This window comes from Bos indicus x Bos taurus, chromosome 2 (genome assembly GCF_003369695.1).
Source record: "Bos indicus x Bos taurus breed Angus x Brahman F1 hybrid chromosome 2, Bos_hybrid_MaternalHap_v2.0, whole genome shotgun sequence".
Classification (NCBI taxonomy): Eukaryota; Metazoa; Chordata; class Mammalia; order Artiodactyla; family Bovidae; genus Bos; species Bos indicus x Bos taurus.
Window position 1 is genome coordinate 23262349 of NC_040077.1, and position 14366 is coordinate 23276714.

A 14366-nucleotide genomic window follows, 5' to 3' on the forward strand; every position below is an offset into this window, starting at 1 on the left:
CCTTTGTCACTATGTGGATTTGGATAAGAAGTTGCTTTTTCAACATTTCCTTCTTTATTCTATCTCTCTTCTTTCTAACTCGTGCCTACCCCTCCACCCACTGACACTGGGGTTGAGGTGGTCTGGAGAGCAAATTTGATTTCCTCATAAGATCTCTCTTGAAACACACTTCTGATTAATAACAAGGTGCACACAGATGCAAGCAAGTGTGGTTTGGTTTGAGTAACTAAAAAGCAAAACATAACAAAGAAACAAAAAACCAGATCTGGTTGTTAAACTACAAAAAAAAAAAAAAAGCAAAACAAAAACAGAGGTTTAGCCTTGAAAGGGTTCAAAACTGAAGTTTTTGGGGGAAATGTTAGGATTTCCCAAGAAGATAAGGGATAAGAATATACATATAGTGGTGTCTGTTTGGTCAAAATTTGGGAGATTGCAGACTGAACACACAATTCCCATGGCTTTAGATGCTGTGGTGGTTCAAGCTTCACTCAGTCTACAGACATGCTCTGGCATTGTTGGGGTCCCTAATGGATATCCAGTCTGGCCTTGAAGGAAGTCGCCTCCTACTACTGCCTGGGGCTGGCAGCTCTGCCTGTGCACACGGCCGTAGTGTGCATGACGCTTCCTCCCACACCGAGGTCTCTCCACAGGCGGTGCCTTGTTCCCAGAACACCTCCTCCCTGTGTCCTTCACCTGCTCAACACCTCCTGGTTCTTCAGCTCTCAATTCCTTCGTAACTCCTTCACAGAAGCCATTCCTCAGCCCAGCCTCACCTCTCCTTTGTGGCCTTTCTTAAAGCTGTCATGTTAATCATTTTTGCACGATCAATACCTGTCTTCTCCACTAGACCAAGGACATCCTGAGGACACGGGGAGCTATGCAGGTGTATCCAGGTGACTTCTGCTGGACCCAAAGTCCAACCCTTTCGTGTGGGGATTATGTGGAGGAAGTAGGGGTCCCAGGGGGCAGCAGCTAATGCTCAACAGTATGAAGTACGGCGCTGTGAGCATCAGCTCAGCCCCTAACACGACACATGACCCGCTCCATAGTAAGCGCTCAGTAGACATTTGCTGACGGAACAGCCTTCCTTTCTGAGGTACCTTTAAATGGATGATGTGCCCCTTGGAGATGATGCCCATGTCTTTCAAGTCTTCTTCCTCGAGAAGCAGCAGTCGCTTTCCTGTAATGTTGTTTTCCTTAAACAAGCTTGCATACACACTCATCTCTGCTGAAGAGTCACCTGAAGGGAGCGATTAGAAGGCAGAATAAAATTAGACTCAATCACGTCCCCAGCAAAGTTAACTCCATGAATTAAGAAGGTAAGTTATTCCACTTGCCTTTTCTGACGAGCTGCTGAACCCAGAAATACTGTGGAAGAGAAGACACACACGGTTTTGCAGATTCATTCATGGTCAGTGGCCAGACTTAACAGTAAGACACACAGTTGTTCAATGGGTAAAATATGTTTAATTCTTGCTCAGCCACAAAGGGAAAACTGAAGACTTGCTCTTCATTGTTTTAAAGCTTCACGTTTTCAAACTGGAGATATCCCTCCCTTTGGGGATCTTGGGCCCTTGGAGGACTACTGGTTTTACTACTTATTTGAAACACATTTAAAAATCCTTTTGAGAAGATTCTTACTTATAATGCCTTTTCCATTCATGTGCCAGTGGTCCACTGGGGTGTTCAAGGTCACTGGTTTACCCAGGAATTATAAGAAAAACAGGGACCACATGGCAGTGGACACAAAAATGGAATATATGCATCCTCTGTTCTAGGCCTGGTCATGAAGTAGCTTTGTGGCCCAAGACACGTTAAAGCAAGGAGGTTTCTACACAGAATGAGGTTCACTTGGCACGCGTAGCCCCTCACCCTACCCAGGCAAAGGCAGACAGAATGGTGGGGCCAGACCCAGTTCTCTAGGGAGCCCTTGACCCTGGAATTTTATTTAAATGGTTTGAAAACCACTCGACCTCAGAGCAAAGACTAAAAATAGCTGTTGGAGTTCAGTGCCTTTGAAAACATTTCTTATCAAATGAGACGGGCCAACTTGGCAGCAGGGGATGAAGGCATTATATCCAGGTCTGTGAACAGAGGAGATCCTAAGTCCTCTCTCGTTAAGCAGGGCTGGCAGGAAATTTAGAATCCCTGGGGGCTCAGGGAACGGGAAGTAGAGGCAGCGGGTGCCAGCGTCTTCTCCCCATGGAAGCCACAGAGATGAGCTCATCTGAAAGTGCATCACTTCAGCAGAAGACCAAGGGCAGGAAGGGATGTGCCCAGCCCCAAAACCAGACTGAGTCTGGTAAACCTTCCAGAGACCTTCCCAAGAGTTTCTAGTAACAAGTTGATCTTGGGGTACCAAGTCTGTTTCCTGGGGTGTGGGCCTGCTAAGGTTGGCATACAAGGTTTTTCCCCACTTTTCATTTAACAAAACCCTGAACTTATAAGTTGAACCTGGACAGACATAAACCCCTGAGGTCTCTGACCAAGAATTCTTAGCCCTGTTTTTCACCAAGGAAACAAGCTGCAGAGATACAACAGGCTAAGGAGGCTTGATCCTCAGGGTGTCTACTCAGAGTGTAGGGTGTAGGGATTTCCTTTGGATTTAAACAGTCTCTCCACATCCTCTGCCAAACACAGGGCTTGTCTGGCTCCAGCTGTGGAGAAATATCTGTGAACTCAGGTCTGTTCCTTCTTGGGAAGGTCAGAGTAAAGATGGCAAAATGAACAGGGCTAAGGCATTGCCTTTACCAAATCTTTCCAAATCAAGTCCAACCCTGATCTTCTGGGAAAACTTAAGATCACTTTTTTTCCTGGTATGTTCCTTTGGTATCCTGGGAAGCCCCTTTAACTGGGATTCATTACTGCATTCTGGAATACCTTTCAGAGCAAATAGGGAGGTGGAATCCTCTTGTAAGATTTGATGAGATACTTGCTTTGCTCGAGGCCTTACTTTAAATCACTACTGCCTTAAAAATAGAAAAACATGGAATTTGTCAACTTCTCCTACTTAGACTTTCCTAAGGCCCAGACCCCTCTACCTGCATTTTTAACTTGCGGACCTAGTCATGAACTCCCTGCACAGGTTGAAGGAGGCATTAACAGAAGCAGCTTACCACGTCATCTTCTGTCCAAGCACCAATCTCAAAGGAAGGCAGCAGCTGCATGGGAAATATGAATGAAATGGGAAAAAAAACAAGGAATATTATCACTGTCTTTTTGGCTTATCCCCTCTTTTCAATATTTTAGCTCTGGGCTGATGCTCTGGCCTCGTTCTTTCTGTAGGTTATGTTGAATGGAAACCAATTTTCCTGCCTGTTAAGAGGAACTTCTCAGGGTTCTAAGGATGGTGCCCACAGAAGCCAGTCGAGTGCATCAACCTCTCAGTAACAATTCACTGCGCTTGGTGAACTGTTACAGGGGAACTGCACATCATGGGATTTTCCTCTCTTGGTAGTTGGCACACTGAGCAGTTTTACCTCCCACAAGAAGGCCTTGGAAGTCGAGGAATTTCTGATGTTTGTCAGACACCAGAGCCTTCTTCGGGATTCTCAGTCAACATGGAGATCATTTGATTTTATTAATGAAAATTCCAGAGCAACCACTTGGTAACTAGATGTCGTAGATGCTTATTTTTAGAGGGGAATTTCAAAGTTTGAACTAAATGTCTTACTTGCACTATATTTTTAAAACCAAATATTAGGACATCTGAAATCGGAGCTGTCCGAAGGAACTCAGGTTGCGGAGTTGCTCTAACTAAAATTAAAGTAACCACCCTCCCTGGCAAGTGTACAAACACAAAAGACAACTTTTCAGGAGGACTCCCACCTGGCCATTTTCAGAGCCAAAGGGCTACTTGCTTCAATATATGTTCCATGGCCACAGACTAAGTAGTAAATATTAAGGTGGCCAAAAAGTTTGTTTGGGTTTTTCCATAACTTCTTATAAACATTTTGACTAACCCAATACCTACATAATGGGGGAAAAAATCTGTGTCTCGTGACCTGAATTAGTTTGCTTTAACCATTATCATCCCTGGAGGCTCAGTGGTAAAGAATTCGCCTGCCAGTGGAGGAGATGTGGATTCAATCTCTGGGTTGGGAAGATCCTTGGAGAAGGAAATGGCAACCCACTCCAGTATTCTTGCCTGGTAAATCCCATGGACAAAGGAGCCTGGCAGGCTACAGTCCATGGGGTCACAAAAGAGTTGTACACAACTTAGCAACTGAACAACAACAGCCATTACTTGTAACTAACTCTAACTTGTCAGAAGGGTTGGACTGCTCATGAGATAATGTGGCCAAGTGTCTTTCAACCCCTGTTACAAATAATATATTTTGTGTGTGTGGGTGAGTTGAAAAAAAAAAGTTGGATTTGGTTACTTTTATGATTATGTAAAAATCAGGGGGTGGGTGACTAAGGCTTCTAATCTGCAGGTATTTTTAACTCACATGCTCAAAACCTTGCTAGGAAGTCATACCCCGGCTTTCAGGGAGCTTTTAATTTAAGGGGGTGAAGTAGGTATGGATTTTACTTTTGGAGGAATTCACCTTCATTTTTGTTTCCTCAGTGCCCAGCAGAATGCCAGGCACATAATACCTGATAAATCTTTGTTGAACAGTTTGTTGAATGAGTAAAATCGAAGGCTGCATTTACGACAAAGCTAAATTCTCTGGTATAGACTTCAAGGTCTATGACTCTACCATGGAAAAAGGATGTTTCATAGACTAACATGGGGATGGAAGGGACAGTGGCTTGAGCTGGCACAGCAGGGTGAGGAGAAGAGAGGTGATTCCTGGACAGGAGAAGCAATGAGGCAGGACACTGCAGTGGGGGCGGAAGAAGGAAGGAAGGATAGGCGTGTCACATTTGCCTGACTGGAGCTCCAGGCACAGTGTGTGCACGTCTTAAGATAAAGGGGAAATGCAGCCAACTCTAGGGGACTATGCAGAATTACTTGAAAAGCCCACTAGTTACAGTGAATCTGAATGCATAGAGTTAGAGATGTAGAGATAAGTTGCAAGGGTACAGAGCGCTACCACCCCAGATGTATTCCACTACCCCTGTGTGCTGCAGTTCCTACAGGGCTGCCCCGTCCTCCTCTGAAATACTTCGTGTTTGTAGTCACATGCGCTCATCTGCTTGAATAATGCAGGAAGAAGAGTGACTTGAGAAATAGGATCGAAAACAGAACTCGATCAAAGAAAACACATGACAAGTTTTATTTCTTCACGGGGCAGCTGTATATAGCTGCAGAAACATGTCATTCCCTTTTCCCATCACGGGATCAAATGGGAAACAAGGAAATTCTTTGATTAGTTCAAGAAACAATGGACTGCGTCTCAGAGATGGTCCCTGCGTCAAGGCTGGCTTTACAAGGAGTGGGTGTGTATGCAATGTTTTGATTTTATACAATCCCCAAATGTTGCGCTGAACAAAACTGATAAATATTTCTTGAATAAAGGTTGTAAGTGAAACACCTAATCAAAACCAACATTTCTGGTTTTCATGTCAGAAGGAGAGGGGAAGAGTTCTCTTGAGCTCTGAGAAAGGCTTATCAAAATGATGCCAAGGGAAACACATTGGATGCAGGGTGAGACCTTGCTCTGGTAGGATTCTTGCACGCTGCTTGCAAAGATCAGTGAGAGGAAGGCTGTGGAGCCAGGCACAGTTTCAAGATGGTTTGAATTTGGCAGGATAGGGAAGAAGAGTTAATGATGTCCAGCCACAGAGTGGCTTCCCGTTTCCTTTATGTCTGCTGTACCTTGTTAACATATCAGTGTTTCTGCTGTAGGGTGAGTTCTAAGTCTTTCTGTCTCTCTTTGGGGATAAAAAAAAAACCCAAAAAACATTTACCTCGTGACTGCCCCATCACTTTACAGTTTCATTATTTACACTCCAATTGATTTCAGGAGATAAGAGCTCACACTCATGGGCATGTGTGTGACAATGATTCGTTCAAAGGATGTTGGGAATCCAGTCTAACAAATCTCTGATATACACAGCCACACATAACAAAGGGATTTACTGTCAAAACGTTTATTGCAAAATGGAGTCTTGAAACAAAGGAAAGCAAAGAAAAGTTCACATCAAAATGAAATGTATGACACCAACTTGGATTTCTGAATACATAGTGGGCTTTGTGTTGGAATATCAAATTCCAACAATGAACTCAATAACTGAGTAGTCTTACCACACAAGAGTAAAATTTAATCTTCCATACAAACATGATACAAGATTTTGGCATACGACTTGCTCAGAATAACATTGCGATAGAATATTTGAGAAAAACGTTTTGTTAAAAAAAAAAAAAAACAATAAAGTGATAATACCATCTATTCAAAGCTCACACTCAAAGAATATAAATATTTTCTATCATTTAGTACAAAAATTTTAAAACAGTGCAAAAGCAATATGTGCAGTGTATTGTATCTGACATTAAAAGATGTATTATTCTGCACACGATATAAAACAGTCAACGTAGGTGCCTGAAACTCTAATTCTGAAGTAAATAATCACATGCCAGAAAGCTCCTCACAGGCAATGGAGTGCCAACTAAGCTGGAGTCCGAGGAAACATAGCTAGTTGCCCAGATGTCCTGGTAGGCACTCATTCCTCATCAGAGGGGCTGCAGCTAGAGCTATCAGGCTGTGCCACAATCAAAAGAACAGAACAGCTTCTTCTCTCTGGCAATGCTTAAAATCTAAACAGGAAAACAGTCTTATCCCAAAGCAGCAAAAGGTACCTGATTATAGAAAAAGTATGCTCTATTATGTATATGGAATAGTAGATTCTGCTAGTCTCAAGAGGCAGTGTGTCAAAGTCTAGTATATTGAAAAAAAAAAAGGATCAAGGTTTAACTCAATAAGTTTTAAAATGATCTTTCATGGAATTCTTCCCACTCCAGTGGAACCTCTGAAAAACAACGTCGTGTACATCATAGTGCCATGAGAAATCATTTTAGATCTCTCCCAAACCTTCCCCCCGCCCCCAATTCCTTGATTTTCCCCAGCTGGTGTTTAAGTCTAACAAATCTACTGCATATTAAAAATCACTGGCTATAAAATGGCCCTCAACATTTCCAGAGCATCAGAAACAAGTGTGTCTTCAACCTCTTCCCATTGGGTATTTATGTAAAATATTAAAATGTGATTTTTCTTTAAAAAAAAAAAAAAAAAACGTTAAAGAAACATGTCCTTTTAAGTTAACCTGGCTACTTCGCAGAACTGTGATATTTTTCTTTTTTATTTATTGTGAAATCAGTGTAACAGGAGACTAACACCTTGCCCCTCTCTCTTAGTAAATTTAGCTGTTTCATAAAAACTTTCTACCAGCATTCTTCAGGGGAAAGAAACAATTTCCATAAGTAAGGATTTAAGATAAATGACATGAATTGACAAAATTCAGATTGCATAAGTAGTTGTAATTCTGAAAATGCATCTTTTGACTTGGGTAATTATGTTTATGGGGAAAAAAATGAGATGTGGAACTCTACAACTGCCAGGTTTAGCTAAGTTTCTTGGTGAAGGAAGGGACAATGCCATGGGCTTTTTGTATTTAATTGTTTTATTGGGTGGGCCTGGCACATAGGATTGGGGCATTGGGCACTAAATATACTCCCAGACAACCAAAAATATACCCCAGCATCACCAAACACCGTTTGCTGACAGTGCTGTCGTGGTTGAGAACCACTGAGATGGTGTCATCAAATCCTACATGATTAGCTTTATGAGTAAAGAAAAAAAGATAAAAGAGTAGTTATATTTTTCAGTGGTATGGCTCTGATAATTATTATCACAATTTGGAGTTTCAACTCTAATTGTGAATCTTCATATTTCTCTCTCTTTTTTTTTTCCAGTTGATTTCTATTGGAGTATAGTTGATTTATAATGCTGTGTTAGTTTCTGCTGTACAGTAAAGTGAATCAGTTATACATGTATCCATTCTTTTTCTAGAGTCTTTCCTTGTATATAGGTCATTATAGAGTGTTGAGCAGAGTTCCCAGTGCTATACAGTAGGTTTTTATTAGTTACCTATTTTATATTCTGTTTCTTTAACTCAGATTCTCTTTATAAATGTACATTTTTGTAAGTCAAGTATTTGGAAATAATTCTAACACCAATAATTTACCATTTAAAAAACTGATCTGAAAGGTAAATTAAAAGTTGTATAATTAACATCTTCATTCGAAATGAAGATGACTAATGACTAATAAACATTTCTTTTTAAAATTAATAGGGCCAATAATAGAGTTTAAAGTCTTCTAAATCATCTTCATAGATTGAATGAGGTCACTTTAAGATTCTGTTTATATGATACAGATTGAAGGAATGTTCAAAACCCTAGAAAGGACACTGATTTGGAACAAAAAGTAAAGTAGCCAGTGCTATACAGTAATTATCTATAGTTCAGTGTTAGGTTAGAAGATTTCAAGCTTATCCCTGAGGGTATCAATTTTCTATATCTGGAATCTTTGTAGTTTCTTGATGGTAGATTATTGAGCTATGACCATCTCTGGAATATTGATGAGGGAAATGGCACAGTTGAGAGATTAGAGAAATATTTCCTGATTGATGGTAAACCTATGGCTGAGTGATTATCCTTCTCTTTTGGCCCTATTTGGCTGCTTTTATTAATGCAAGAAAATCTTATGTATAATCACAATAGATCTAATTGCTATACCTTTTAAAAGTGTAAATTTAAAAAGTCCATCCCATTCATTTCATACATTCTACATTTGTTGCTGGTTAGTCTCAAATGAGAGGCAAGGTCTACATTCCTACAGAGGTACAGAGATCCCCAAATCCACCCACAGAGATTCCATAATCAGTGAAGCCCTTCCTGACCCACTTGCAAGTCTGGAAATCTCCCCTATGAGTTGCCTCCTCCTCGTCTGCTGCATGTCCGTGTCCACTTAAATGTTTACTATACGATGCATTTGTTCTGTTTGTTGTCAGTCTGCACTCACCAGCATGTAAGCTGTATGAGGGCAAAGATTTTCATCAAGCCGTTCCCTAGAATGGCACGGGGCACAGAGGAGGGGCTCAAGACTATTGGTGGGATGGATGACTTTACCTTGGCCTGGAAGATGTGCAACAAGAGGCTTTGAACTACCTGGTCTCTGGCTGTCCTTCAGATTACATGGTCACAGAGCCCCAGGGCATGCTGGGAAGGCAAGAGCTGAAAACCATCCCCTCTGCTCCACTCCAGGATCTTCTGCTTGAGTGGCTTGGCTTGAATCCGGGAGGACTCCTCTATGTCTGAGTGCAGACAGGACGTCTATTTATGTTTGCACCTGTTTGTCACCAACACTATATTGTGCTGTGTGGGTATATGGGTCTAAGTTTGCATAGACACAGGAAGTGTATCAGATTGGCTGTGTGGGGACCCCATCTTCTAGGAAAAACATTTATGGCTTCTTTCTGTGTTTGCCTGGTCTATGGGTGGTAGCAGGGCCTAAAAACACCTCAGACTAGGGAAACCTTGCCACGTGCGTGGTCTTCAAAGGGCGTCGGAGTGGATCGCTCACATAGCTTACATTCTAAAGATGTTTGCTTTATCTTTCCTGAAAGTTGTTCACTTTAACTTTCATCTTATCCTACTTAACAAACACTACTTGAAACTGATAGTTTCATTTTCCAGGTTACAGAGACCACTTATTTTCCAGTGTCTCTTCACTGACACAGCTAACAGTAGCTAACGTTAGCCGACCACTTACCACGGGCTTGGTAAGTGCTTTATGTCTACCATTTCATTTAACCCTCACAACAATCCTTTGAAGTAGGTATTATTATCATTCTCATGTTAAAGATGGGCAAACGGACACACAAGTTAAATAATTTGCCCAAGATTGCACTGTAATTTTTGAATCACAAGCTGATTCTAGATCCTTCTCTTTATCACTATTCTGTACTGAGTGGTCCACATTTCATACCCAGAACAGTGTATTAGTAATTCTTCTCCAAATAAAGCAAGCCTAGCATATTGATCATTTTATGACATTTTCCTACCCTTAATGGGGATTAGAAACATGTCATGCTTCAAATTCCAGGAGGCTTTTTATGATCAAATATACTTAGAAATAGTGTTAGATAATATCTATGATAATATCCTTTCTTAAATCTCCTATAAAAAGAACGATGCAAAGTTCCTTGGTTTGGTAGTCAAATGAATGGCACTACTTTCAAATTTAGACTGAAGAAAAGTCTTTGTTCTTTTGCCTTTCTGTATATGTGTGTGTGTGTGTGTATATATATAACTACAAATTTTTTTTAGTTTTTTTTTTTAAGTGTTTCATAGTTCAAACAAGCTTTGACACATCTGTGATAACATTTTGAAAATATCTCTCTGGCTAGCTAGGTTTTCAGAGGAGCATCAACATTTACTTCTCTTTAAAACCAGCATAGCTGAGTCAGGGTTTTGTTTTTTTGTTTTTTTTTTTAAGACAGATCCGGAAGGTTATATCTGCTATAAAAGGATCCTTCATTCTGCACTTTTGACTAAGTAAGGAGAGCTTTTTATAATATTTAGTTCCCTCTTTAAAATATCTCTACATGCATTTAGAATCCAGGATTCTCATACCCCTCTGGAAAACAGACACATGTATACACCCCCTATGGCACCATAGTAACACTCACACTGTCTGGAAGTATCCCTTATCCTCTCTTTCTCTTTGTATAAAGTGTAAGCTAAGCCTTAGATGACAGTGTGTTGTTAAGAAGCTTCTAGGGCAAGTACCGGTATGAAAGTACCACATCTGATGTTGGTTTCAAATTAGAGTACTTCTCCTGCAAACATACTATTGAGAACATCTCTTGGGTTTCACTCTCAGTATTCTTAGCACTTAGGTATTTCTGTAGAAGTACTTGTTACAACTTCCTTTCATCTCAATTTTTTTACTGTTGGATTTTGCAGTCACTATCAATTATTTCTGACAGTACTGTGTATTTCCATAAGGGAAAAAAATGTAGTATGCCACAAGAAAATCAAGTGTCAGAGGAGGATTAGGAGTTAAGAGTGATTGTCCAAAATGTAAGTTTTTTGAAGCAATTGAATAAATCAAATGAAATTATAAAGTATTCATTAAAAAAAAAGCCAGAATGTCATTAGTTAAAAAAATGCTATATTGCATATAAAATCACAAGTTTCTATAATCAGGCACCACATATGCTGATTCATTGAACAGACCTTTTTGGCTTAATTCCCCACCCCCTTTTCCTGTAAGCAAAGACAAGTCAAAAGTAAAATTGTAAAGAAATGACAGTTACCTAAATGTGATTGGCCTAAAAACGCAGTGTTTTGTTTTCTACCTCCTTACTGGGTTTTGTACAGACTGAGATAACACGTTTCTTTTGTTTTCCCGACATTTTCCGTTTCATTACTTTGCTTTCTGCTTTCATTCACTATTATTATCCATGTCATTATCCTCCTCATCACCGTCATCATCATCATCATCGTCACCTTCTGACAAGTCAAAATCACTGAACCCCAGGGCCATGTTGACCTTCTTCCCCCTTCTCTTAGATGTGGTTTTGGAAGAATTCTGCTTGGCTTGCATGTTTATCTGCATCCCAGAATGCAGCACAGCTCCTGCTTTGTTCATTGAGAAGATATCCCCAAAGCCCATCAGCATCATGGCCTGCAGACTTTGGTTCATGCCATGGCCCTCCCCGTTACTTGCTGCTGTGATCTGACATGACATCTCTGCACTGTTTGACTCCTCTGTCTTAGATTCAAAGTAAGACTCCTCAGACATTCTTGCAGCAAGAGGCAAGAGAAGCTATCACGAGGGAAGAAAGGACAGAAGTAAAAAGAGAAATTAGGACCAATTTATATCAAGGGAACAGATACCACAAAATTAATGGGTGCTGCACAGAAAGTAAATGATTAGTGAAATGAATGTAGGGGATTATTTGAGGATTTATTAATGGCAGGTTTGGCTGCGGCGTATTTATCATGATTTATAAATGACAGAGTAGATCACATCAAAGTTTGCAAAGCACTACAGCAAGCCAAATTTTCAAATAGGGAGGAACGTGTAAGTTTTAAACCCTCATTTTGCAAAAACGAAGTAGTTTTTAGAATTTCTCTTAATTTTTCCCAAATTCATATGGAAAAAGTTAACTATTATATTAATGAAGAAATTAAGTAGAGATTAATCTTGAGTAATAAAAAACAAAACAAACAAGAAACTCTGTACCAAAGAAGAAAAGCTTAGAGGAAGCATAAAAACAGTTCAGTAGTCAATACAGTTCTAGGGGGATTTGGGTCATTAGCTATCTTTTTAGCTTGATTAAGTGTCTATGTACTAGAAAGCAGTCTAGAATTCTCTTTTCTCTATTATTTAATACAGGCAGATATATAATACTAGTTATCCAATTTATGAAATAATTCACTTATAAACAAATTTTAGATAATCTATGACATCTAAGTATAAACAAGTGTGTAAATACCTGAAAATTGGGAGGACAGGAAACTAGTATTAATTGAGATTGTCACCTTGGTCTCTGTCTCTACAAGTTTCCTTCTTTTAGCAGAATTTTTTTCTAGGAATTCTTCTCATAATGGACACAGACATTTTCAATCGTACATAATTATTTTAAACAGCCAACATACTTCCATAAATGTCATTTATACACATTCCAGGGGCAGAATTGTTAGGCTCAGAAAGAGTGACTGCCTCTTCTTTTGAGAAAGAAGCAAATTAAGACATATTTTTGATGCTGTGTAAATAAGGGTAAATTTATGATAAAGTACAAATAATCTAACTCTGGGATGATCTTAACATGCTGTAAGTAAAGGTACTTTTTAGGGCCAATTTCCTAATTTTTAAATTAAAGTTGGAATTGAATTCTATTAAAAAATTATCTTAACATCATTAGGAAAAGACCTCAATAGTTATTAGTTCAATAAGAACTTCACATAATTCAGCTAAAAATCAGCAGCTACATAGAATAAATTGTTTTAAATCCTTTAAGACCAGAAATAGGCTATTCCTTTCCTTGCAGTCAAATTTCCCAGCTTCTCAAATTTTTTTCAATTGTTACATGCTCTCAGGATCTCTTTGTTGCTTATCTACTTTATTATTTCATAGGTCCTTCCTCACATTATGTTAAGATCTCAAAAAATGCCTCTCAAATAAGTTTTATTTTTAAAAGAAGTACAATTTCTATACCAAGCTACAAGAATTGTTAAAAATAAACATTGTTTATATCTGTGTATGGAGAATCCATCTTCCCAAATATCTTTAACTAATGTTTTAATTTCAGGAAAGAAAAGACTGGTCTTCCTTGAAATAAATATAATAATACATTTTTTATGATGTTACTTAAATATCAAGTTATAAAATGAGGCTACACAGTCTTAGCTACTGAGTCTCCAGCCACTTCCTTTTAAAAAGGTTTATTTTATCCATCTCTCAGAAACCTCATTTAAAGTCAACTAGAAACTGATGTGAGGATAAAAGAAAAAACCTACTTATAAAATACGTGAGCACAAACCTTCTTTCCTTCAGAAATACCAGCTCCAAGCAAAAGAGACATTAAAAGCAAGTGTTGTACAGAAAGAAAACTTAGCCTCATAGGTAAAAAAAAAAAAAGGGAGGAACTCTCATTGAGATTGTGCTGCACGCTGCCCATTGTTAGACGGCAGCCCTCAGAGCTGCTCCTTCACGGAAAGTTGTCTGCAGGTAAAACACAAGCATGCAGCCTACTGTGCACTCAGTGCTTCGTGATTTATTACACAGCGGCATTACTAATAGCAATAATGTGTGCAAGGCAGCCCATAATTTCTTAGCAAAACTAATGCCCGTAAACCAAAGAGAGGTTCTAACGCATACTTTAAGCGGTCCTTTAAAGTTTTTTTTTTTTCTTACAATGCTACATTTAGAAAGAGTCAAGCCATGCAGCGCTTTATAGCTTAAGATTTCAATGTACTTAAAAGCCCCCACAACTCTCTTCAGAAGGTGGCCATAATTTTTGCTTCTCATCAGTTCTGGGAGAAGTAATGTTCCCTTGCAGATCCTTAGCACAATGCTTTCTGAGTCTGCCAGTTCAACCCTAACAGGAAGCTTTCCTTAACTTCTTTCTTGAAAGCCAAGATAAAATTCACTGAATTTACAAAATGTGGTACTGTTTTAATACCACAAGACAGTTACGCATGACAAGTAAGTTTACTTGTTACACAGTTCCTTACTTTGGGATTCCCTGGATAACCAAAGTCATTTTTTAAAAAGCTAAATCTGATAATAAACATTTAATTTCACTGTAGTTTCCTTTTTTGGATATCAGGTTCTTTCTCCACATAAATCGGAAAAAGAGGCAAACTATTTTATTCTTTAGACACTGTTAAATACTTTGCAGTTGGGC

At 39.3% G+C, this 14366-nt stretch overlaps 1 protein-coding gene across 5 annotated transcripts in view; it reads right to left on the minus strand.

Moving 5' to 3' along the window:
- MAP3K20 (mitogen-activated protein kinase kinase kinase 20) overlaps positions 1-14366 on the minus strand; it is a 166940-nt gene that overhangs the window by 32976 nt on the left and 119598 nt on the right. For 3 of the 5 annotated variants that reach the window (XM_027557437.1, XM_027557455.1, XM_027557447.1), the window contains exons 12-14: positions 3117-3161; positions 1338-1368; positions 1101-1240 (exon numbers count right to left, since the gene is read on the minus strand). In XM_027557437.1, coding sequence (XP_027413238.1) covers positions 1101-1240; positions 1338-1368; positions 3117-3161 — 216 coding nt within the window. Of the gene's footprint in view, positions 1-1100; positions 1241-1337; positions 1369-3116; positions 3162-6023; positions 11780-14366 lie in introns of those variants that run through there. The other 2 variants (XM_027557465.1, XM_027557472.1) reach the window with 2 other exon arrangements.